The sequence below is a fragment of the Erigeron canadensis genome, chromosome 8 (genome assembly GCF_010389155.1).
Source record: "Erigeron canadensis isolate Cc75 chromosome 8, C_canadensis_v1, whole genome shotgun sequence".
In the NCBI taxonomy this organism is placed as follows: Eukaryota; Viridiplantae; Streptophyta; class Magnoliopsida; order Asterales; family Asteraceae; genus Erigeron; species Erigeron canadensis.
Genome location: NC_057768.1, coordinates 32100209 through 32127103, shown reverse-complemented (window position 1 = coordinate 32127103; position 26895 = coordinate 32100209). Strand labels below are relative to the sequence as shown.

General features: G+C 34.9%; 1 protein-coding gene across 1 annotated transcript; it reads right to left on the bottom strand.

Moving 5' to 3' along the window:
• Positions 1–2843: 2843 nt before the first annotated feature.
• On the bottom strand, positions 2844–26767 carry LOC122611131 (DExH-box ATP-dependent RNA helicase DExH14). Its single transcript, XM_043784103.1, has 49 exons — positions 26552–26767; positions 26335–26396; positions 24519–24687; positions 23902–24328; positions 23721–23786; positions 23219–23323; positions 22818–23117; positions 21810–21926; positions 21662–21721; positions 21310–21381; positions 21118–21234; positions 20873–21034; positions 20664–20729; positions 20398–20550; positions 20230–20313; positions 19826–19900; positions 19613–19744; positions 19466–19531; positions 18682–18747; positions 18467–18589; positions 18164–18313; positions 16359–16571; positions 15332–15487; positions 15013–15237; positions 14430–14531; positions 14259–14339; positions 14071–14151; positions 13269–13472; positions 13064–13180; positions 12849–12971; positions 12030–12119; positions 11709–11834; positions 11505–11567; positions 10629–10717; positions 9908–9998; positions 9565–9714; positions 9271–9462; positions 9050–9115; positions 8038–8193; positions 7820–7963; positions 6882–6949; positions 6633–6798; positions 6404–6466; positions 6009–6104; positions 5750–5917; positions 4781–4948; positions 4063–4209; positions 3841–3972; positions 2844–3412 (listed from the first exon to the last, which is right to left on the bottom strand). The coding sequence occupies exons 1-49, from the start codon at positions 26662–26664 to the stop codon at positions 3329–3331; spliced, it is 6246 nt and encodes a 2081-aa protein (XP_043640038.1). The 5' UTR covers positions 26665–26767; the 3' UTR covers positions 2844–3328.
• Positions 26768–26895: the final 128 nt, after the last annotated feature.

The window sequence follows — 26895 nt, the reverse complement described above, 5'->3', positions numbered from 1 at the left end:
ATGGTCATTTTACAAACCAGGTTTGGGTACTAATTAAGGTGGGAGGTTCAGTTCAAAATGTGTATCATATGTATAAATAAGAGTCGCGGATGAATGTTTGCAACACATACTATACATTTGGTTCGTTATATACATTCGGATATATAACAAGAGTTTGAACGTTGGATAGAATTAAGAACGGTGGAGCAGATCGTGTTTGCATACCGGAAAGTATACCCACAAATATTAGTTAAACTATGTTTTCATTGATGATGGTGAGACTAACCATACTAGGAAAAGGGGCATGTGAATGTATACATTCATTCAATGAAGTATCGATAATATACAATGTCAAATATTCATTTGAAAATTAAACTTTTTGTGAAAATTAGAAAACTACCAAAACATACTGTGATCTGAGTTTAACTTAATGTGTTTTAATTGTGTTTTTATAGAACACAATGTGTTTTTATTGTGTAATCTAAAATACGATGTGTTAAGTTTTAAATCACAGTGTGTTTTTGATAGCGCTGTAAATCAGAAATTGTTCAAACACACTGTGATATAAACTTAACATAATGTGTTTTTGAAAAACATATTAAAAAAACATTGTGTTAAATAAAATTACAATGTGTTTAGTCAGTTTTCTGGTTTTCACGAAAATTTTAGTTTTCAAATGATCAAAACCCAATATACAATACACCTACAGATTTGTTTTGTTCAACTTCACAAATGGTCCCATCCGATAAGTATTTCAACTTTACTTTTACAAGCTAGCTATGTAATTCCAGACAGATTTTATCATGGCCGGTTCCGAGATTCAAACAAAAGGCTCATTACCCCTATCAAATTCAAATATACAAAGTTTTTATAAATGACTACAAACTTTATAAACAAAAAAAAAAAAATCTTTGGTTCCCCTTATAATCATAAAATTCAAGCTTATTCAAAATTTTAACATTGTCCCTAACTTACACGTTACACCTAGAGCAGAGGCAGCCCTAAGAAGAGGCAAACCTGAACCCCCATCCAGGGTCCAAATTGTAAGGGTCACCAAAGATATATATATATTTTTTAATAACGTTTGTCATCATTTATAAAAGAGTAATGATAGATCTACCTAACGAATGTGTTTAAAAATATGCCTAATCCATTCAATCTTTGACACATGGATTCCACATTTTCTGTTTTTTTAAACTTTACCATTGATCATGGCATATGTCAATCTTTCCTTTTTAGAAATACTTTTAGGCGTACATTTTAGACACATTAATCATTTTCCAAGTTGTAATCATCTTTCAACACTACATACTTATGCGTATGAATTCTCCTGGGCCCTCAAGACAAGTATTATAAGCTTTTTATCTGCAGATGTTAAGACTTTGGGTTATTAAAAAATATGGGTTGGAATTGGGTCAGAATGAACATAGTGTATGTAGAGGTGAACAAAAACCGGTTTCTACCCAACCCGAAACCGAACCCGAACCGGTTTTTCGGTCGAACCAAAACCGGGTTTGACCCAACCCGACCCGGTTTGAAACCGGTTTGGGGTCAAACTTTGACCGGGTCTGACTCGGTTTTTTTGACCAAAAACCGAACCCGACCCGAACTCAACCCGGTTTCTAACCGAAAATAAACCCGAAAACCCAAACCGGTTTGTAACCGCCGGGTTGGGTCAAACCCGAACCGGTTTGGGTCAAACCCGGTTGTTGACCAGTTTCGGGTTCGGTTTCTTTTCGGGTTCGGGTTCCAACCCGGTTTTTTTGTACACCTCTAAGTGTATGTACACGTTTCAAAAAGCAATAATCTAAAATCCTATATTTTACAGAGTTATAGAATTTTCATTTTGGATTATACAAGGAGTTTATGCTCAACCTCTTTAGAGAAGAAAAATAAAAATCGAGACAGACTTTTCCTATGTCCTTAATCATTTCTTTAAGTCATATATGTATGGAACCGAATCGTTTCATCTTCAAGTATTATCTGTATAGTACCATCAAATCTCGAAGTAAATGACAATTAGTCAATTAGTTCAAGATTTGAAATACAAAAACAAAAGAGCATGTTACTATTTCACCATTTGTTGATCAACACCATACATGCTATGCATCATTGTTTGAAAAACAAAACAAAAGAACATGTTATTATTTCACCATTTGTGTTCAAAAGCCATAGAAAGTAGTAGAGATATATAAAAACATGGCCTTTCAAGCATATACACAAAAGAAAGAAAACATACTAAATCAGTTGAAAAGGGAATTTAAAACTGTCTAACACCTAAGCTTTGGTGTAAAACCCCTCACATACTAATATTTTATTATTTCTTGTTTAATAAATAAATGTTTAAGCCCCATGATTTTTATGGTTTAAAAAATTAACACCCTTATATTCTCATCCCTCATCAATTAAATAGCACATCTTGAACTTCTTACATATTGATACACAAATTTAATCGAGATTGAGACCAATTGGTTTGATTTGGTCACAAAAAGTGATGGGTTGTTCAAAGTGGTCATATTTGGTGTGGACTTTTAGACTTTTTGTATAAATTTAGCATGTACTATAAATCTATAACAATACAAAGCGAATACTATGTGATTAGCAATGAATGACTGTAATTGTAAGTCGTAACTTGTTTAAATAGGTATCAACAGTTATGTAAACAATTACGAGACTGTAATAACAAATTATTGGATAAAGATGACTGGTTGTTGTATAAATAGGATAATTGTGATTAATTGTAGTGGATGTTTGAAAATAAGTGGTAACAGGCTAACAGCCTTGCAGTAACAAGTTACTGAACATATAAATATATATGAATGAACGTAAAAGAATAAGGACGCTCAAAATACAAATGATAGTCATGAATTAAAAAACAAATATTATATTAATTTGAAGTACTTTTACTTGCAATGGTAAGTGGAGAATTTGGTTAGAAAACACGAAAGCAGGGCAATTCATGTCATAGAACGAGCCATGACAAGTTTGATTATATAACATGTTTTCCAGTTTCATTTGCCTCCACGAGATCACGATCCTAAAACAGTAGCAACACGAGTAACATCTTATTCAAACAATAAATAAGATCATATCTTATATTTTTTTTCGCATGATAAGTTGATATCAATAGTGCAATACAACTCAAGGATTTAGAATACCAAAGAGTGTTGAACCATTGATATCAAAAACTGATGATGGTTATTAGCTGAAAGGGCTCAGTCGAAGAAGCAAAATTTGAGATTATCATGCTGGTTTCTATATAGATGCATATACTGCTTCAAGTTCATGGTATTAACGGGTAACTGAAACAGCATCCTTGTGAAAAAGCATATTTACACCAGATGTTGATTTACCAAGATTCCATAAGTTGTTCAATAGAGTATTCTTGATCAAATCCAAGATAACAATCTGAGATAAGAAGTAGCTTCATTCCCTGACAAAAAAGATTAATGCAAAAACAATTAATTACCTCGACGATATATGCAGATCATGAAATCATTTTTCTGTACCAGACAAGAATCAAAATATACAATTGAAGTAGTCATGGAAAAGAAGGGTGTTGTAAATAATGGAGCAGCAACGACTTTGATTTAAATGTTTACTTGCTTACACTCGTGTCTTGTGAGGATAATTGGATAATTTCGGTTTAAGCATGCTTAGACTCATGTTGGTTTAAGTATAGCCTATGAGCTATCATGAGGTAATTACATGCGAAGTGTTTGTAAACAGAAATAAGGATGAAAGAAGGGGGAAAAAAAGACCAATTGGAACATAAAGAACAGTAAGCACTTACCAAAACAAAAAGAAAAATAAAGAATTTTTTCCTAAGGTGCAGTATAGATACGGAGAAAACAAAACTACCTGGAAACTAGTGGTGCTTTGCGGTAACTTCATGCGGGTAACCAAACGTTCTGTGAAAGAAATCCTTTTTATAGCGTGTAATTCAGAAGTCAAAGTGTTTCCAATAACCAACCACCAGGCTTCATCTTTTAACTGGAGAAAAAAAAAAAAAAAAAAAAGAAAGCAAGAAGATTAGTGAATCTAAATTGTGTGAAAAAATCAACTATGCAATGAATACTGTACCTTGGGAAAACGAGGTGTAAAAGCTCTTGCTGTTTTTCTGCGGTTGGATTTCTCCAACCGAATGCTAAGACTCGGGATTTCATCATTGCCTACATTTGTTCCTTGAATTCTAAAGTTGACTTGAATACGGGGAAAATGCTGTAGATCCTGAAGAATAAGAAACAAGAGTTACCAGATCGATTTATGACAATAGAGAATAACAGGCTATATAGTATATACCCTAAATATGTTATACGCATCATATCAAGAGGTGGAAATTTCAACCAATTAATGACAGCAGCTCAATAGGGTAAATTTAAAATAGAAGGGCTTAAAAGAAATGGGATGACGAGATCAAAAGTCAACCAATGTGCATTTATAATGCACAAAACCCTGTCATTTTAAATAACAGTTTTCTTGGTTGGTTGTTTTTTAATAAAAGTAATTGAGGTGGACACATTTAAATTTAAAATAATATAAAATATAAATGCACAAACCTCGTCATTTTATTTATAGATTTAGATATATTGAGATATACTTGGATTATCTTTAGTAGACAAATTTGACAATTAACACACTAAATATTTGTAAAAAAATTATATATTGTGGAATAATGGTGTTTAGCGTCAAAGCGCCCCAACCTGTTTTGACCCTTACAAATAAGTATTCTTACCTGACCTTCTGTGATCCCTATTGAAATTAGATGACTTATTTCAGATAGTTTTGTAACTTATATTACCTGCTGTAGTTTTGAAGTGATATTTCCAAACCTAGATTGCATATTCGTCTTTGATAGATCCAACAGTTGTTGTACACACGAAATTCCACCTTTTTGCAACAAACTGACAAGGTCATCAGTCATGCATGGCAGCATCCATAGGGGAGAATCCCTCTCAAACCACATACCCTGGTATCAATCACAGAACACAACAAAAACCATTATAGATATCTACTTTAGTAGAAAAACAGAGCAACTATCGGCGTCCCAACGCGAGGTCCCAATATAGAACTTCTCCAATGATGCCCTATTTAACATTCAGAAAGGGCTGCCATACTGAAATTTCAAACTAAAAATAATAGCCTTTGCATTTGTATGGCAACTCTTGTAACTTTTATAGAGCTATTAGACTACATGTGGTAAAATGGGCAAGTTGGACAGGCTGTATAAATGACTTTTGAGTATTGCACTTGATTACAAACCATCTATTTCACAACAGCAATGTAACCACTTGAATAAGATATTTAGCAAGCTGTATGCATTAAGAAAATACATTTTGAGCAACTTTTGACACGTTTACTTTTTTAGCTTAACATTTTTATATCCATTTGATCCATGAGAGATCAAACATAACCCGTGCCAACCTATTCATTATTATATAGGTCAAGTCTCAAGAAGGGTCTAGGATAGTATTCTTTGTCGCTTATCCATGACTTTGTAATTGTAAGTGTACTCTTTCTGGCGCCATCTAGTGCTTTGCTAGATGCCGTTATGTTCATTTTATAATATATCGCCGTTCCAAAAAAAAAATTGTCACTTCTACATTAGATATATCTTATAAAAAGCTGTGGGTGGTGAAAGATCTTTTCCCACAGCAAATATGTGAGAATTAAATGTAGCCAACTTGGAATCAATTATAGATAATCCTAAACAAATGAGAGATAGAAAGAACAAGACAGAAGAAGGTAGAAACTTGATGACCAGACGCACCTGCATGACCATCTGAAGAAGATGCATACACGTAATAGAACTCGAGAGCCATCCACTATTTGCACATACGTCTATCATTGCTTGTATTACACGTATACTCTGATCCAACACTGACTTTAAGTCGGTGTAATAGTCGCTGATTGGTAGTTCTACCTGAGAGAAATGTGCCTGTACAAAAATTTGACGTATGGTATGTTGAATAATAAATGTTAAAATGTCAACTGTATATATTCCTGAAAAGTTAAAATATCATGCGGACCTGAAAAAGTAAATTTGTTTTAACATGTGGATCATCAAAGCGATCCTTGTCCACTGCATATGGAACTTTTGCTGACAACCCTTCATTGTAATTTTCCTACAGCAGAAACAGGTAGGATGAAGCCCAAAAGATATTGCAGATACAATACACTAAAGTAAGATTTGTGTATATAGAATGTAACAAGTAATGGCTGTTTTTGCAAAAAAATGTCATTGTTTGCAAACATGAACACTCTGCAATATCAGCCATACACTCTCTCTCTTTCAAGTAGATATGATAGTGATTTACAGTCTAATAATGACGATTGCACTTTTTGTATTGTATTAATAACCCCGTTAGAAAACTTGTTTATGGTTCTCAATAACATTTGGTTATCCCTTTTAGTTTGAATTTACCTCATTATGACGAACAGGAAGTTCATCGTATTCAGAAGCAGCAGAAAGTACATTAAGGAAAACCTGAAAGAAAGACAATACAAAATATTGATCACCACTAGCAAATAACATGTGGAAGATGAAGATTAAGATGGTTACAACCAAAATATAAAACCTTTGGTTTCTGAAATGTTGCTTAAGTGAGAATGGAAAACAGATAGATGATCCGTAGTTGAAAAAATTTACTTACTTCAAGAGAGGTATCTGGCCCTATATTTGAAGCGAACATGGAAATTGTCATGTATTTCAAATAGTACTGTGATGCTATTGAGCCCAACATTGTGGGCTCCACATTATCTTCATCCATTTTAATGCATCCGCCATCTTCTAAATCTTCAAATGTGTTCTGTACTAGGCTGCAAACAAATTACAAATTACAAATTGAGCACTAAATGGTCAAACAGATGATGCTCAAGCTTTCAGGAGGCAATGCCCTTACCTGGATAAGTAAGAATTTAGACTTTCAGGATCACATTCCTCCAACCCATAATAAGCTGGATTAACCATCTGTAACATGTGCAATGATTTAGTGGCTAATAGTGATGCAAATGACAATGATGCACACAAATACCAGAATAGCGTAGCTGAATTCTAGAAATGCGTCGACTACTATAAGCGCACATTAATAAGTGAACACCCCGCAAGCAAAGTATAGTAGCAGAAATCCAAAATGTTTTATGTTTAATAGCTAATAAGCTTTTGCTTCATTTGTATCCCGTCTCTTTTCTTGATTAAAAAATTAACATGTGAGGGATTTCACCCAACTTGGGTGCATAACAGCCCCCACCTTCACTTTTCCCATATATGTTATTATCTATTATATAAAACTAAATACTCAAGATTAGAAATCAAAAATGACTAGGGTTTGCAATTTCTTTAGTCACCATAGCGTGACTATTTGTTGTTTCAAATTTTGTGTTCTCCATTGACACTTTCCCAGCAATGCTTCATTTAAATGTGCTTCTGGATGATTCCTTCAGACATTCAAATTCTCTTACGTGCCCTCAAGGACCAACTTTCTAAATACAGTACTCAAGGCATAGAATTTCAACATGTTAAGCTAAAGGATATACACACCTAAAATTTTCAATATCTATATACAGCTTTCGGTAGTTTGACAACTAGAATTCTGTAGTTTTTTGTAAAGCTAACCTTCTGTAAACCGTACAAACTTTCCATAATAGTGGAATAACACAACTACTAAAACTTCCAGATATTCATGACCTATATATATATATATATATATATTTTATTATTACTTTTGAACAGCTTCATGACCTATATATATTTACACCAATAAGTAATCAAGTAAAACAATAGTGCAATTCTGGAAGAAAATAGAACTGTTTTTACACATTCAGATTAAATAAATCTTACCAGCCTGCGGAAAAGATATGTCCAGGTCAAATAATGTACTGCGTCCTGCTTATGAGAAATTGTCCCAGAAACTATTTCAGCATTAATGTGATCATGGAGCTGGTCTCGAAGACTGCTCTCAACTGGAAATGGTTCATAAAGGAACTGCAAGAAAGACAGCACATCAGTAGTTGTGTTATTGTACTATTTATTTGTTTTTTCACTTGAAACAGCTTTACCTTCTTATAAAAGCTTTTTTTGGGATCATGAACAAGAATAACAGCTTTCCCATGCTGATCATACTGAGGACGACCTGCACGGCCCATCATTTGCAAGATGTCTGTAATTGGAAAATCAACATAACGCTTGGCCTTCCCATCATAATACTCTGTTCCCTGATAACATGTGATAAAAGCCTAACATCAACAACCAACCAAATCAACAAGTCTGATATAAAGTTTGACCTAACCTAAACTCTTTTACTTGTACCGTTTGACTCATATGATATAAAGAGAGATCACGATTTGACTAAATCATTAGTAAAGGAGTCAAAATTGGTAGCTCTATTGGTTATGCTTTAGTGGTCAAAGTGAATGGTACTATAGTTGATTAATTTTTAAAGAGTTGTAATAGACAACCATTTGATACGAACCAATGGGTTGTATAAAATCATAAGAACAATAATACTGATAGGCTGGTAATCTGGTATTCGAGAACCAGTGAACTCCCAAATTAACTAACAAGAGCAACAAACTTCTGACTAATTTTCCACATCCTTCATAATACAAATCATAAAGCCCTATATATATAGATAACCCCTAACTTGTTCCCTAAGATTCACTTAATTAAACAAGATCCTAATAACACTTTCTTAGTTATAAATTAGATAATAATAATAATATAATAATATGGAGACGTATCACTATCTCAGAGTCATAAGGGTATCTGCTGAGCTTTCTATTACTGGTTTTAATAACTAAAAATGATTTCTGATCTTCACTTCAATCACAACATCCTACTTACGTCTAATCGTCTAATCATACCAATCACTACTATCTGAAAAGATAGTAAAATGTTACTCTTGCTAGCACTTCCCATTAGAAGCTATAACATACAAGCCAGAACCAAAAACGTAAGATCTTAAAGGTCAATGCAGCAACGAGTTCAGAGAATTATTCAGTGCAAGTTTGTACAGGACTCAAAGCTACAAAACTTTTCTCTATTGATATATATCATACACAACCAACTAACCTTTATTATAACCAAATGAGCAGGAAGGTTTACCCCCCAAGCTAACGTACTTGTGCAAACCAGTACCTGAAACAGTAATTGTTGGATGTAGATGAAGGGTAATTTCCTATAGAAATTCATGAAAGCAAAAAGATCATATAGCATGTCAAATAGCTTATTTTGGTTCTTATCAAGATGAATATTTCAAAAAACATATCAGCAATCAAGGAAATGTTGATTGCCTGAATCTTGTTGTTTGCAAACAGTTCCTCCACGAGAGATCTATCTTTGTCATTCAATCCTGCATGATGTAACCCAATACCAAATTGTAGAGTGTGCCTGAGATTCTGATCAGTGATCTGAGAAACAACCATTTGCAATGCTTCCTCTTGCATGGCCAAAAACTGTACTGGATGTTCATCTGAAGCTGCAAACTTCACGTTGCAAAAGAGAAACATAAAATCACAAAGAGAAATAGCCAGCGTCTACAGCCTACAGCTACAGGATCTGTCACTTGAAAATATCTATTCACATACCTGAATGAGGTCTAATGCAGTCAACCTTGTTTGCCGGCGAGATGAAACAAATATTAGAACAGGCTTTGTAGGTGAATGTGTACATATGGCAGCATAAGTAGGCTTATTCATGCTATTCATTCTTGGACAGTAGAACTTCCCTGGATATCCCTATAAAAAGAGATCCAGTGAAGAACGTCAATGCTACTGGTGAAATAATAGGCTTCACTAATTTCTTCTTCTTCGCCGATAGAGAGGAGTTGCAAAATTATGATATTTTGATATTTAACTTGTAGACCCTATATGAAGCATCTTGTCTAATTGAGATTTATAAAGTTATAACTTGAACAGAAACTTCACTTGCCTGTATATGAACTTCAAGAGGCACAGGCCTTACACTTGGCTTGAAATTAAACAAACCAATCTCCTCGACACCCAACCAGTCAGCTAGATTCCTATAAAGACATTAAAAAATGGGGATACAAATAATTTATCTAGCAGAGCATATTTATAATTAAAAAAGACAGCAGTAAATACAAAGAAGACACCAAAGAGCAGCACAATGTGTCCTTTAGGCCGACCAAATCTCAAGGTCCCAATCACCGCCACACAAACTCAAACTGGGTTATACTCTCCCAAAGAGAGACCGATGTGTCAGCACACTCTTTTCTAGTTTCGTTCACTATCCAAGCTTTGAAACTTGGACCTCCAATTCCCTAATCTTTAAATTAATGTTGATAACCACTTTAACAAACTTTGGCGGCTAGTAAAAAAATCATCTAGTTACTTTTATCACTCAGTGTAAAGTTTGATTTAGCGCGACCTAAAGAATGTTTGAGTACAACATGTTTTGGGATCAGTAGTAATCGTTAACAAACTTTTTAGCCAATTGGGTAGGCCGGATATCATGGAGGCCAGTGAAAGACAGTTCAAGCAAAGATGGGATCAGTAGTACTAGTTAACAAACTTTTTAAAGCCAGATTGGTATGGCTGATATCATGTAAACCTGTGATGGACAGTTCAAGCAACGATGGACAAGGATAAGGAAACCACAGATTTCATGCAAGGTTCATGAGCAGACTCACTGTGCATTTGCTAGTGCTGTTGACAATCCAACAAACCGAACAGGCCGCTCCGTTTGTGATGATATGTATCTCATCCTTGAGACGATGACCTGGAAACCAATTCGAGAAGAGTAAAACATTAATACTATAAGAGTAGTGTACATGACATGTAGCTCATCAATATATTACCTCTAGAGAATAATGTATAACACATTACTATTTGGGTAAAAGGTTACCCGGATGATTCTTATTCCACATAAACAATACAATACAAGTAATAAGGCTGAGTACCATACTAGTTCATATATACGATTGCACACATCATCAGGGATTTATATATGCCAGAAAACATTATCATGCAATCACAGCACAAGAATTCTTATAACCTATTTACCATGTAACAGATGTTTCACAATCAACGACTAGTAGTACTTGCATGAAGAATGGTCATCTTTCAAAAAGATTCGCCATCCACCAGTTATTAGTCAAATCCATATCAAAGCTGATATATATTTTCAAAGATCTGACACTTAACAGGAGGTTATCAAGTAAATACATGACAATTAGTTGTGCATACAAGTTAAAAGTAGATGTTTTGCCACGATTACCATGGGTGATATATGACTCGTGTGTGAACAAACATATGTGGTGTCTGTTTGCAAGTACATGCCGCTACTATACTATTTCTAAGAAATAACATCATTAACCCAAGCCAGTTGTAATGTCCCATATTGCAAAAACAAATCCCTTGTTTTTTTCATTTGTTTTAGCAGTTTCAGTCAATTTGCTAAAACCTTGATCACTTCTAAGCACGAGGTCAGTCCAAAATGAGTTATGTACAACATATACACATATTGTTCAAATGCTTCCTATACATGCAAGTACATAAAATTGTACCTCAAGTATAGGTCCTCGATCCGCTCCAAGTAGGTGAATCTCGTCCAAAATCATAAGACCAACCTGCCAACAAAATAAAAGATAAGTTTTTAACATTCTATACAAAGTCATAGATGACACACAGCTCTCCAAAAGATAGAATAATCATATGTACGGTTGTCAAACTCAGTAAGTTAAATTTTGAGAAGAAAGTACAAAAATAACCTTCGTAACATAACTTCGGCTGTGCCAATTACGACTAATACCATCCCACTTTTCAGGAGTTGATATAATGATATCTGCTGACATGAGGGCCATCATATCTGGTGTGTAATCACCAGTCATTTCAACCTGATATAGCAGCATGTATAAACATCAATTCATGTTTGACAGATAATATGTATTCTTATGCCTGTTATAAAGCAAATTTCCTAGCCAAAAAAAATAAATAAAAACATCACATTCAAATTTTTACAGTAAAGCCAACATAAAACCAAGTTTTGCTTACACAAAACAAACTAAGGTGGAGTTCTAAGATATGCTTACCATCTTCTTTCCAAGTTTAGAGACAAGTCCATTCTTCCAATCATTCATTCTTTCTCGAACAATGGCCTTCAATGGTGCTATGTAGATAACCTGTAAAGTTGTATACCGTAAATGAGATAATCAGGTTTTTAATATGTGAAAGCCACTAGATACTGATCATGAGGTAAATAGCAAGCTATATAATCCAATTTAACTATCTAGACCCACATTCAATTTTACATCTATAGTCATTAGTTCATTAAGTTACTTTTAGTTCATTAAGTTACTTTGTGTGTCCTATCAAATTGCAAAATTTCACTCAGTATATAAAAAGTTACCCTTTCATATAAGCAAACAAACAAAATTTTGTGGAACTATACAGATATCATCAACTCATTTTTAATGATGATATTGAGTTGATAGATGGCCTATTCTCCATGAAGATTATAATGACTATCTCGTCTATGTACTTAAGATTTTGCTACATCAGACATGTCTAAACAGATCGCTGATATTTTAGATTATGATAACCGTCTTGTCTACACAGACTATAACCATCATCTTAGCAGGTACTTCAGCATTCCATGGATGTCAAATACATATTGCAATGCCTTCAAATCTCAAAAGAAAACACTCAGAAAATTGATCAAAAAAAAAGGCCAACTAATGCCTATCAATCTGTTATGATAAGCGAAGGTTACTAGTTTGAAACCTATTGTCCAGATAGCATTAAGCATCTAACAACAACAACACATGGGTTTGTATCAAGGCCTTCTATCACCCACCAACAATTGCACCCATGACAAGCTACTTTTGTAATTAGAAAAATGAAAACCATACCTTCATATCAGGAGCTGTATTGAATAGATGAAGCATAGCGAGCTCTGCAGATATAGTTTTACCACTTCCAGTAGGAGCTCCTAAGAGGATGTTGTTCTGTTTGTGATATAAAACATGAAAAGCCTGCCAAATACACATAATAGCATCAGCAGGACACAACATGATTGGCGATAACATGGTTAGTGCCTAGCATAAAAAAAACTAGGAAATCACACCTGAGTTTGAATAGGATTGAAGTGCGAAAATCCGTACAAAGCTTCATAAACCTTGTTGCCAAGTGCAGTCACGGGAAGCGGCTTCAGATCTAGAAGTTCGGTATGAGTTGTATGGCTCTGAAACAAAAAATGGAAAACCAAATTAAACTTTTGAAGAAGAATAGGGAACCACGTATGTTTCTGGCTGTTTAGTGAGTATGATGACCTCTGGCAGGGCAAGGTTCTTAAAGGAAACTGTATAAAAAGCCTCAGCCTGCAACCATGAATCAGATACAGCACGAATGTAGTATTGGGGAGGATGTGGTTCAAATATGGGCACAGTGAAAGAAAGCTTCCGTGGCTCTCCTTTTGCCGCTCGCTTGGTCAATGTGAAAAGCTCTGAGTGGTAGATATGATCATTCTCTGAATCCTGTATAAATTAAATCATGAGATTGGCTCCTTGATTGTAAGTATCCCATGGTTATGTATTAAGAAACCTACAGATGGTAACATGATTGGTTGAAGGGGTTCACTTAATGTACCAAACAAGCCAGTATGATAAAATTATACACAGCCCCGAAAGTAAACAAGAGTCCATCTTATGATGCATAAATTGCTTATAATAATAGTAACTGATAGTTTATTACTCCTCAGTCCCAAAACTATTGTCCCCACATAAGAATTACTATGCAAGTGCAATCATTCAAGAAACAATATTTTACTATCTGCTGTTCAAAAATAAAAATAATTGCCATCTACCATTTAAATGAATTTGATTGGCTGAATGCAATGCAGGTGGACAATTATTTTGGGACATACCAAACTGGAAAGGTGAACAATAAAAATGGGGCAGAGAGATGTGTTCAAAAGCCACATGGTTAACCATAGCCTTAAGGGCAATTGGTAGAAAAAACCTTATATATGGTTTATTACTGTTAGATGGCATTACAAGGTAAAATAAATGGATTGGAAAAATAGAGAACACGATTAGCCGTTTCATATAAAGAAAAGTTAATGAAAGACGAAACCTCAACAAGAATCCACCAGCGTTGTGCGGCACCATGCCAACGATCTTTCCACACAAAATCTGGAGATAAGACCAGATCTATCTGAAAGATGGAACTAAGAGATCAGAATGTCTCATTTAAAGTTCATCGACAGAACTAAACTCCATATTAGGCTTGTTAAAACTTGGATTATTAGCCAACAGAATTACCTTTAACACGGTTCTGGTGATTGGACTTACTGTAGCAGTCAACAAAATGGATGGGAAAAAGCCTAAATACTGCTTCACTACCTTCAAAATTTTAAAGCAGCTCAATAAAATCTTATATCATACAAATTGAGCAATAAATAAGCATAACACCAAGTATGCGTATGTATATACCCTTCCACCAGGTGCGTAACGGATCATAGCTCCTATTTCCTTCTCCTGCATCTCTTGGAGATGGTCCAGGTCAATTTCTTGTTCTTCTAACTTCCGAAGTATCTGGAAACAAAATGGAGATTAATGACAGAGATGCAGTACCAGCTAAGCAATATACCAAACCTAAAACCACAACTTCGACCCATTTACATATGAATGGGTCGAGTCAGAATGTTTATCTCTAATAGGTCAGGCGAATTAAACCAATACACTACCTACAAAAAGGACATGCCAAAAGAATCTAAAGACGCAAAAAGTGTAATTTTAATGCACAAAACCTCCTGTATCATTTAGTTTCAAGAAAGTAGATTACAATTAATATTATATAATAACTATTATGATCGAGATAATACAGATTTTGTGATCAGATGTGACATGGTAATTAGTTATCACACACCAAAAAAATTTAAGAATTTGGATAAGTGTTACAGGTCAACATAACCTGCCGCAGCCTGTTTTGACACCACTAAGTTACCAGTATTGACCTGTTACCCAGCCCACCAATTGCCACCTCAAACAGTAACACCAAGATGGCTAGACATACCTCTGGTGAGATGTCTCTGTCAAATTGTCTGAAAGGATGCTGATGGGGCCATATTTGACGGTCAACAGCCTTGCAATACTCTAACATGAAGGACGTCATCTCACACCATCCTCTACGCAAACAAATTTCGAAAAGAGCCCTCATTATACGCGCCAAGCTCGCACTTATATATGCTGCATCAGAAATTAAAGAAAATGCATCTATCGATCCACGAGATATATATAACTGCAAAAAAATATGATTTCTTACTTATTGTTAGATAGACCAATCACATAAATTAATTGTTCAAAGTACCGTATTTGATCTTCAAAGCTTATACCTGGATTAAAATAGATACTTTTCCATATTTATTAGTGGGACCGCCCTTAACTTCTAATGGACAGACCGTGCGTGCCAAATTTTCTAATTCATTTTGCTCCTCCTCCCGAACAACGATATTTTCAAACTCCGAAGAATGAGCCACCATGTCAATTATCTAATAAAAAAAAATGAGTCATGAAAATCGCCAGTCACAGTAACAATATTAATTTTAAGCTATGAAAGTAGTCCTCTCGGTGACTAGACTTAGAAAATGGGACAATATGATGATCTTAGAAAAGTCTCAACTATTAACCTTTCCACGCTTGCCAAATCTTTTATAAGATGACATTCAGCTCGCTTTGCAAAATAAATATATAAAAATAAAATAAAAATAGCATTCAACTTCGTTTCAGTTCTGTAGCATTCTATAACCAAATTTCAGTTTATAGAAGGTGATTGTGCTTGGCTAGGTTACTGTAGAAAACTTGGGACTAGAAAAATATATAGTAAGATACATCTCTTAACATTTATGAACTGAACCTAACAATCATTTAGAACAGATAATAAATTAACAGACATATATAATCAGAAATAAAATATACAAATATACAAAAACAGAGATACAAAACAAAAGACATATGCCCTGAAGACTGAAGTTTATATGCAATAACAAAAAGCAAGCAAAAGAACCCAGTAAGCTGCTATGCATACTCCTCTTTCTATTTTCTATAATAGATAATAGTGACAATCATAACAATTACAACAGATTTTCCTTCAGAGATTAGTAGGTTAGTTATGACCAAATTGATTGTTAGGAATGCTAAAAGTTCTAGCTCCACGTCTATGCAAATAATGAAACTCATCACTAAACATGACCACCTCCATAAACCGCCAAAACTATTCCCCACATAGCTTTGTGCAGATACAAGGCTACTGAGCATATATGTTGCTAACTTTAAAATAATTGATGTAGAAGTGAGATGTTTGAAGATAAGAGTGACACAGACTGAGACGTTATGCAAGCATATCGACAATAATTCTGTTACCTCGCTATCACTCATATGGCGCCTAAGCATCTCATTGTATGTCTCAACACTAGAATAATGGATGTAGAAGTGACTAGCAATGCGACCAAGTTCAGTACAATAGAAATTCCCACTTTTTTCATCAAACCGCATCATTTTAGCTTTGTCAAGTGCACGTGCAGCATCAGTAACAAAAGATCTTTGCTTAAAACCCAATGAAGGATCTGCAACAACCTATCACAACAACAGCAAGAAAAAAAACGTCAAGCATTCCTTCACAGAATAGTAATTAGAAAAAATTGCGAGATTATAGGAGACAAATTAATAGATATCACGGATCTTGAAAAAGATCAGTATCATATCCCAATGGATTAGTAGATTCATCTGTCATGTATTTCCTCCAAAACATAAACCACGAGAAAATAAAAATAAAAAACAAACAAATATTCTGCTTCACCGGTGTAGAAAACTCAACATTAATGTAATCCCTTAACAACATCAACTAGCTCTACGTTTATACCGGGACTACGAAAATAAAACGGGCAAACGGAAGAGATTTCCCTGTTCGGGTTATCCGGGAATGGCAAGTCATTTTGTGAATCAAATGTAGGGACCTAACAGTTCTACTTTGCCCATGGTCAGTTCAACCATTTCTGACCACCCCCTAAGTTATTTGCCAGAGCAGGATTCAAACTTGAGACCTCTTATGAAGAAACAAGATTCCTTGCCACTAGACCACTTGGTGATGGTGATACCACTACAAAAATGATAACACAATTATACTCCTAACCCCTATAGATCTGAACTTGGATTCCATAAAAAAGCCTCTATAAGCATTCCATAAAAATCTCTCCCCCAACGATAGGAATGGTCTACAAATAGCAAAAAAACTACATAAACTTCCGCTCAGACATAGTACCAGAACATCTAAATTTTTTTTCTCCCCTACAACTCACAGGTTCATTACTGAGAAGTCCTCAAAAAAGAAAACAAAGTCAAAACAGTGCTACAGGACACTTAATAATATGAGAGATAGTGCTCTCGCGTTGCGACGGTGAGATGGTGGGGGTGATAGGTCAAGTCATAGAGTATGATAGCCAAATGCCTTAGCCCTACAGGCTCCGCCCTCGGATTTAAAAATTCGTCGAAAGTATATCGAATGACATCTCTAATGAAAGAGCAAGAAATTTTAAGAACACCCATACAATTTTTATAATCTATCGATATACGGTTTTTGAGATAAAAGATTTTGAATGAATTAGAGGAATAAAATGATTTATTGAGAGAGAAAAAAATAAGTGGTTGAGATTTGAGGAGAGAGAAAAAAATGAGTGGTGGAGATTTAAGATTATTATAGGTATATTAGGTAGAGATGTTTAAGTTAGTGAATAAAGAATAGGGGTATTTTGGGTAGTTCAAATCATCTTTTCTTAAAAAAAAAGGCAAAATGCATTATAAGATAGTATTAGATATATTGTACCATAGTTAACACTTGAACCAGCCTAGGATGGTAAGCTACAAGTGTGAAATCACATCAAATGTTGTGTTAAAGAACTCACTCTAATCCAGTGATCTCTAAACATGCACAAAAGTTGCTCAAAACATGGCACATGAGCTTGTTAAAAGTAATATTATGATACACCAAACTTAGCAAGCAATGTAGCAATGGTACTAACAAGTGTGGGTTGGGGGGGTATTGAAGAAACTAATATTGAGAGTGAGATACAAACATCTGGAGAAATGAAAGTAAAGAGTACAACCCTTGGTAAGCAATACATTTGGTGCATATTAAATTAAACAATATATATGTATGAAAATGACTGTACCTCATCCCACCCAATACCATATGCCAAAGGATTCATTTTCATCCTTATGAAAAGGTAAGTGTATCCAAGCCATGCACATGCTTCCTTCACATTTGTTACAGTTCCCAATGTCACCTCTGCATTTAAGTTATCTTTCAAGGAGCTGAGAAACTGCCAACATATTAAAACCACTTGTTATCATTCTCAGTAAGTAATGCCCAAAAGTCAAATATAGTTATACAGTGTGGGGTATTCATTTCAATCCAAAAGAAATACACTTTCTGATTTTAATTGAGATACATTTCTGACCGAACAATCAAATACCTGGCTTTCTATGGGAAGTTGACTTGTCAAAAGTCGCAGATAGTGGGATAATTTATCATGAGACGTAATTATAATGCCTTCGCCACTTTTATCAAACTGAGGTCTTCCAGCACGTCCGAATATCTAGCGCAGAGCATAATAGAAGTGTGAACACAACATTAGAGCTCAACCCACGGTAAAGGCTAAAAATAAGTAAGTGAAAAGATTGATGGTACCTGCATAACATCCAGCATACCCAGATCTCGCCATCCACCAGCCTTTGCGTCATATATTTGAGTTCCCTGTGCCAAGTGGACAAGACAGTTGATAAACAAATAACTGAATCAATACTGTACAACATGAACTTAAAACTCTAAAGCATGATTGCATTCAAACTTCTGAGAAATCAATCAACTCAGAGTATTAATATCTACCCCTAAAACCTCTTCCTATTTATCCTACTAAGAACAAGATGAAGAAACATGGCAAGAGAGAGAATTAGTGGATGGCACTTGTCATGATCATATAGGTTTAGGAGGATTTCTAGGAACAATTATAGGAGGATATATCGTTTCTAGGTTCATCACATTGGACTATATTAGGTGTATCTGAGTTTAAATGTAACTAAAAATCTTCTTATTGAAGTACACCGCAAGCTCCTGTAGAAAGAGTGGATCTCATTCACATTTGCAAGTTTCAACAGGTTGAAAGTTAACGTGCCTGTAACTATAATCAAGTAATGAGAATAACGTAAAACATGTCAACTATCCTATACATTTTAGAAGAGTGCTTGAAATAGATAAATGTACAATAGAAATACAATATTCCCAAATATATTAACACTAAGTAATTAATTATTTATGAACTGGTTGATTTCTTACATGCTCATAGCTCTCTACAAGTAATAACTGCCTCAAGTTAGAATCAACTAGCCTGCTAAATTTCATCACATAAATTGGCATACTCTGAACTAATACGCAAACAAGTGTGACATATACAAGCATTCCACGTATTAACAACCTTGATCACAACAGTGTGTGCAGGTAGATTTACTCCCCATGCCAAAGTTGCCGTACAAACAAGGACCTGAAAATAAAACGGTGGCTGATTAAGTGACATGCCAAAAACTAAAAGGCTACAAAAGCAAGTCAAAAAAGTGCAACGTACTTTCAACAATCCATCAGAGAAAAGCCGCTCAGTCAAACCTCTATCAGCACGCAACATCCCTGCGTGATGAATGCCAGCTCCTAATTCAAAGAGCTGGGCAAGCTGTTTGTTTCTGGACTTTGAAACTTCCATCTGAAAGCAAACAAAGTAGGTTATGGTGATATACCATGATAAACAGTTGTGAGAAAGTGTTGTGCCTGATAGTGTCCCTACCTTGAACAGCTGAAACTGAGGATGTTCATCATTTGCAAAGAGATCTAGTTCATCATATTTCCGAGCAAGGTCAATCTGTATAACGTCGCACCACAAATTAAAGTTGCAGCTTACTATCTTTTAAAAAGTTTAGCACTAGTGTGATTAGCAATATAATATTAACTTTAAGCTGAAGATCAGAGATCTTCAATTAACAGCCAAATGAAAAACAAAATGATTTACTTGTCTTTGACGTTCAGTTGCAAAGCAACCAGATGTGTTTTGCACAATATTGCACACCAATACTAAGGTTCAGTACTTCCAGTTAAGCAGATATGAAAGAGCTTAAACTTCTACCATTAGGGACCAACTATACAGATGTCAGAAATCTGATGACGGATTCTAATATACTAAAGAATTATTACCAGCTTATCCGCTGTCTTTCCAGTGTCTTTACGAGAATGAACAAACACCATCACCTGGTGCCCTTGCTTCAAGGATTCAACAACCTGCGCATACAAACTTTCTCTAAACAAAACAAACACCAATCTAGATGTACAGAAAAAAATTTAGTCATGAGAATAACACCAGACTTTTTTGTAGCAAATTTCATTCAACAGATCATTCCTTGCTAGATAGTTCGGTTCCGAAATTCCAATATATTGCTGTGCGAGAGGCACAGGACGGTAGCTAGAATCAAAGAAGAAAAGACCTGCCTCCGGATTAACCCTCAAGAATTGTGCCACCTGATGTTAGAGAGTAAGAAAATCATGCTACACATTATAAAGACTAGTACGAGTGCTCTGCATATCAAGGGTATTGCCAAAAATCAATTGAGAAGACATTGGTAGAAACCAACCTCCAAATAATTGGGAAGAGTAGCTGAAAGGCCCACAATACGGATCATGGACTGCGTTGACTCCACCTGTCAAAGTCATCAAGATGCATATTTAAGCTTAGGTTAGCATTAATCATCCCCATCAAAAAAATTCATACCAACTTAATATGTACTTCAAAATTATGAATTACGAAGTGTTCCCGTATTGAGCCCAGCTTTTATTGGTGTACCTGACGAAGAGTACGAGCCACTAATGCTTCTATAACAGGCCCTCTATCATCATTCAGCAGATGCACTTCATCAATGATTAGGAGCTTTACCAGCATCGAGAGAGACATGTCACTACTTTTACGGGTAATTACATCCCATTTCTCAGGTGTTGTCACAATCATCTGTGAGCACAGATATATAATATAAAATCTGAATCAGAAACTCCATGAATTAATTTCAGAACTTCATATGGGTTGCAAAAAACCTGAGTTTCTTCAAGTTCATTCTTTGAAAGCTGCATGTCGCCAGTAAGTTCTCTTACAATCATGTTCAACGGAGCTAATCGATGGCTAAATGCTTTGGTAACTTCAGATGCTAAAGCCTAGATATTGCAAGTAAAATGAAAAAGATAGTAAGCATCATAAAGATGAGGGGGTTAAAAAAAAATCGCCTCTACCTTCATTGGAGCAACATAAACTATCTTAAACTCATCTTTATGCAAGTAACCATCTTTGAAGTGCTGTCCTATCTGGAATAACAGCAACACTTGAGTTATGTAGATTCCACAAGAGCAAAATACCTTTTTATACTATTATACCAAATTAACAGTTACCTAGGCACGTTCTAAAAAAAACAGTTACCTAGGCAGCATTTATTACAAATTTATGGTTACTCAATGACGACTCATTCTGCATCATTACTAGTCAAGCTTTTATATTCATGAACAATGCAACGGGTGTTGTCGTTCAATTTTCAAAAGCAAGTCATGTAGCAAAATGATTCTCAGTAAGAAAGTTCGTAGTGCGCACCTCATGCAGAACAGCAATCATAGCTATGTTTGTTTTACCGGCTCCAGTTGGAGCGCAGACCTGGAATACATGATGATTGCGTGAGAACAAATGATATCATTACCAACCCTCATTTTTATTAGTGATCTTACTGAAATATCGAACTGACCAGAATGTTCTCATTAGTATGGTAAGTAGTTTGAAATATTCTGCTCTGAATACGGTTGAGTGTCTTGTAGCCTTGAAAAGCAGCTTGTGCAAATTCATCCAACTCCTTTATTTCAATCTGATAGAAACACAACATTAGACAGAAACATGTATTTGATACTACCACTAATACATCATATCTTGACATCTACATTGTCACTAATCTATCAAATATGCTTCATGATATATAAGAATTAAGAAATATAAAAACAATCTTTACATGAAATATAGAATAGCTTTCTATTATACTTTTCCTGGAAAAGGCTTGAAATTCGATGTATTTTAAAACTTTTTTAGGAAAATTACTGGCTGAATAAAACTCGTGGAATATGGTAGAATGTTTTCGTAGTTTTGACAACTGAAACTTTAAAGATTTAAGCATTCAGAGATACACTGAGAATTCTGAATGAAGGTAAAACTTATATTTTTTTTTAATTATGTCAACTTTCCATAAGCTCATAGTAAGAACATAACTAACGGTAACAGTCATAAGTTGATAAAAATATGATCTGTAAAAGCCAACACATATGACATTCCTAGAAAGAAGCAGAGAAAACAATTAATTTAGCTGACCACAAGTAAAAGGAACAAAGGCTGGTTCGCATTTAATTGGATTAATTACATCCCCATGTCAAGTATAACCTTCTCCTATCAATTCAAAGACTATTTGACGGCCTATAATTAGCCACTGTCTTCATAAGCTACATTAAAATTATTGAAGTTTATACATGAGAGTAATCTTAGAGAACTAAAACACAAAATTATAAAATTATCACCACAGAGATCCCAATGCAAAGCAAACTAGCATATAGTCCACTGTCCAAGTATAAAAATAGAACATAATCTTCATCACAAACAGAAAACTATAGCCATGCATTAACAGCACAACAATAAACAACCAAAAAATAGAAGCCCACACTCATATCACAAGATGATAGTAAAATCAAATAAAGCTGCAACTAGAAAGTACCAGCTTTTCTCCAGGCCTCATGGGTGCAGTCTGTGTAGGTGGAATGGAAACTTCTTCATATCCCTTATGATGTTTCCGAGTAGTTCCCTCAGGAAGTGCAGTAGCTGCTGTGTTGGACCCTTCACCATGTCCAATCAGATCATCAAACGGGCTTTTCTTTGCACTTGCTTGAAGCAAAGAATGAAAACTCATTACAGACAAATCGCTGTCAAACCCATAATCTGTCCCGCGTTTATGTTTCTTTTCCTCTTTGCGTCTTAATTTATCAAACTGTTTTTCCGATTCTGTTTGAACAGTAACCTGTAAGGATTGCCGAAAACCAAATGTGACATCTGGGTATGTGATGAGACCCAGTGAACAATGACAGCAAAACCCAAGAAAACATCTGAGCAACTTCTAACCTGAGTACCATAGCTAGGCATGCGTTGTTGAGAACTAGAAACCACCTTTTCAGATTTTAAGTTCAACATTCCATGGTGAATGGCATCGACAAGATCCTTCCTATGCTGAACGGAGAAATTAATAATTAATTTAGATATAAAAAAATGATTAATATAGATATAAAAAACAAGAAACAATGATGACAACTGAAAACAATGAACGAACGAATGCAACAACCTTCAAAAATGTAACTAAAACCTATAAATAACGATAAACATATTGCAGTATAACTCATCGGTTATTATAATCCACTTTTCGGTGATAACGTGACAGCTGATTTTGTTAGAAGACAAATTTTTTTCTGTGTGTACATTTTGACCACCTCCAAAAATTTATAGCAGTAGTCCCACCCCAACTATATACAACACGTTCTTAGGTTCACCATAATCTCATGACAGGTGGGGAATTAGAAAGAAAAAAAAAAGGTTTAAATGGCATATTTAAGAGTGTTCAGCCTCTCACCGCAATAAGGTTTTGGACCGTTTCAAATGCACCGTCACCTACTAGATCCAATAAATCACCAGCTATCTTCAAAACAGAATTAACAATAGTTAAATAATCTATGAATCCAAATGTGAAACCAAGCTAAAGCCTCTCCGACTTCAAAGCCGACAAGATCATATAAATAACATAATTGTGTTACCTCATCCCCGGCCTTGTCTGAATCAAGTACCCGGCAAATTGCCATTGCTAGTTCATCTTGAGGAAGCTGAGAAGTACTACGATTTACTATTCTGCTGCATTCATCGCTTAACCATCCTAAATCAAATGTTCCAACAGCAGAATGGCGATTTGTGCTCTCACTGTGATCGTACCACTCTCCATGAAGTGAAGTAGAAGTTACATTTTTAAACTCCCCACACAGATCTCCCTCAAAAGAAGCATCAACCAAGAACCGGGAAGGGTTATGAAAGACCAGATCCGCACCAAATTCTTGACCATCATCGTTCCCGTTTACTTGTATCTCATGGTTGTCTGGCTGCAAATTGGAAAGACTTTGAATGGCATTAACAACTTTCTGTAGCTTTGCATCCGAAACCACATGACCAAGTAGTTTTTGCAATTCAGATCTGCATTAAAAAAAAAGTGGTATAAAGATTTTGTCTAAACATCACATATTGTAGACTTCATAGATAACAGCTAGATGTGACAACATCAACACAATTCAACATTGATACATGGCAAGACTTGCATCCAACAGTCGAACTACAAGATACCCTGTTGCAAAAATTACTGCAGGATAAAGGCAAAGTAACTTACTTCTTCTCGATGAACCTTCTATTTACTTCTTCCTCCTCGCCATGAGAACCAAACAGCCTATGTACTGCCAATGCCACTTCTTTAAACTCCTCATTTATTTCCACTCCATCAATCAACTCGACCACAGCCCCAACAAATTGTTTGTATGCTTGTCGAACTTCAGTAGACGCTATACCAATAATGATAACCACAGTTAGATTTTAGTTTCAGGCCTCAAGTTATTGTACTATTGCCCCGAGAAATTGTAGATTCTTATTGCAGCAACTTGTAAGTTGTAACGGTTCCCAAAATAAAGTAAACCCTAGTCTAATACCATATACCACTCCATTCAATATATTGAAGTTTATCGAATATTATTAATAAATGTAATATCTTCGATTTCCTCATTCCGGACTTGAATGTGATCATAGTATTGTTCAATAATAGAATAAACAGCATATACTATCACAATTAGCCTAAAAAAATAAGTAAACCAAAAGTTCTTTTTTCAGAACTAAAGGAATAAGTATATAACCATATCAGTGTTACACTCGATAAGTATAAACATAAACAACAGACCCTCCACCTGGAACACCCCCGTAAACAGTAAACTTAGTTTTGTGGTCAAATCTGGTAAGTAGTATAAACGCAGCTACATTAAACTAAAAAGTTACTACGAGTACCATACCTCATAATGTTCCACTTTAGTTCATAAATCAGTTACTGAAGTCCATTCATGGTGTCTATTTTCAGATTGGGAAATTCAACATACACTTTCACCTCTAAAATCAACCAACACCTCTGTTTCCTTAAATGTCAGGAATATCTTGTGCCACCAAACTTCAGTCAGAGTTTAATTCAGTATTGTTTGCCTTCTAGAAGCATGCTAAACCTATATACATCATACTTCTGTTCTAGACATATTCTTTCTAAATAAAACTAACTACATCTAATGCTCACTAATTCATCTCTTATGACAAAATTGTGATACAACTATATATTTGCAAGTTGTAATACATCCTACGCGTAATATTCGGATAAGAACAGTGTTAAGAACATTCCAATTCAATCATATAAACCAACATAGGAACAAAATTGATTCGGTTTCATCGCAAATAAGCTCTAATAGATGGATACACCAATGCCAATTTTCATTAGATTTTCCTATAAATAAAACTGCACAAAATACACGCCGCAAAAATCAAAAGAGCATAATTTCTTTAGCTCAGATAATCATAATTAAGTCAAAACTAGATAGAATTTCCTCTAGTTACTGTGAAATTTGTTGTTATTTTAGAAGTGTTTTTACCTCTAAATAATTACTTACTATAAATATATATATCTATATCTATACTATATTATAAAGCAGATTTTCCCTAGATTTTCAACATTGAACTTGAAATTTTCAATATTGATTTTAAGTACTTCCCCAAAATGTCCCTCCTATCTATTCTATATTTTTCTAAAATAACTATAATACCCTTTCTCTCTCCTCAAATCTCAACCAATCATCTTTTTTCTCTCTCCTCCATAAATCATTTATTCCTCCAATTTATTCAAAATCTTTTATCTCAAAAACCATACATCGATGAATTATAAAAATTGTATGGGTGTTCTTAAAATTTCATGCTCTTTCATTAGAGATGTCATTCGATATACTTTCGACAAATTTTTAAATCCGAGGGCGGAGCCCGTACGGCTAAGGCATTTGACTATCATACTCTATGACATATCAACTCCTATAACCTATCATACCTATCATACTTTATGACCTAGGTATCACCCCGCGCGGGTACTTGCTCTCGTGTATATATATATATATACAAAAACTGAATACCTTCGTCCCATCGATAAACAATTTTCCGAGCAACTTCGAACTCATCATGTGATTTCTCTGACCTAAATTAATAAAGAAAAAATTCAAAATTCAGCTAAAAATAATAACGCATCCTTCTACAGAATGTATATATATTATATATATATATGTGTGTGAGTATGTGTGTCAGGGTTATGGAATAAATTAAAGTAGGGGATAATAAAGTAATTGGAAGTACCTGTGACGATTAAGGTGAGCTTGAAGAATAGATTTACGGTGAAGGTAAGCTTGATCGGCGTCGAATGGTTCACGGAGTGAGTTTGATAGTCGTGGCTGCTCTAACAACATCATATTCTACTCTTTTTCTTTTTTTTAATTCATATGATGGTGGTGAGGGTGGTGATGACGGCGGTAGCGGGAAGTGGTGGGGGAATGGTGATATATATATATATCGAGGAAGAATTATAGAGACAGAGGAGATACTATTAATTAAGAAGAACCGACTCGAGGTTAGATTTCGTGGCGGGTCGGGTTGGTTTCGGGTTATATTATACTCCATTAGCTTTGGGCTTTTCGGTCTGT

Excerpts from the sequence above, each read along its gene's own strand:
- LOC122611131 (XM_043784103.1), bottom strand. The coding sequence starts at position 26,664 with ATGATGTTGTTAGAGCAGCCACGACTATCAAACTCACTCCGTGAACCA. Across the intron at positions 21,382-21,661 it reads TGATTGCTGTTCTGCATGAG|ATAGGACAGCACTTCAAAGA; the intron begins GTGCGCACTACG and ends CTGTTATTCCAG. Across the intron at positions 9,116-9,270 it reads TTGCAAACAACAAGATTCAG|GTACTGGTTTGCACAAGTAC; the intron begins GCAATCAACATT and ends TTACTGTTTCAG.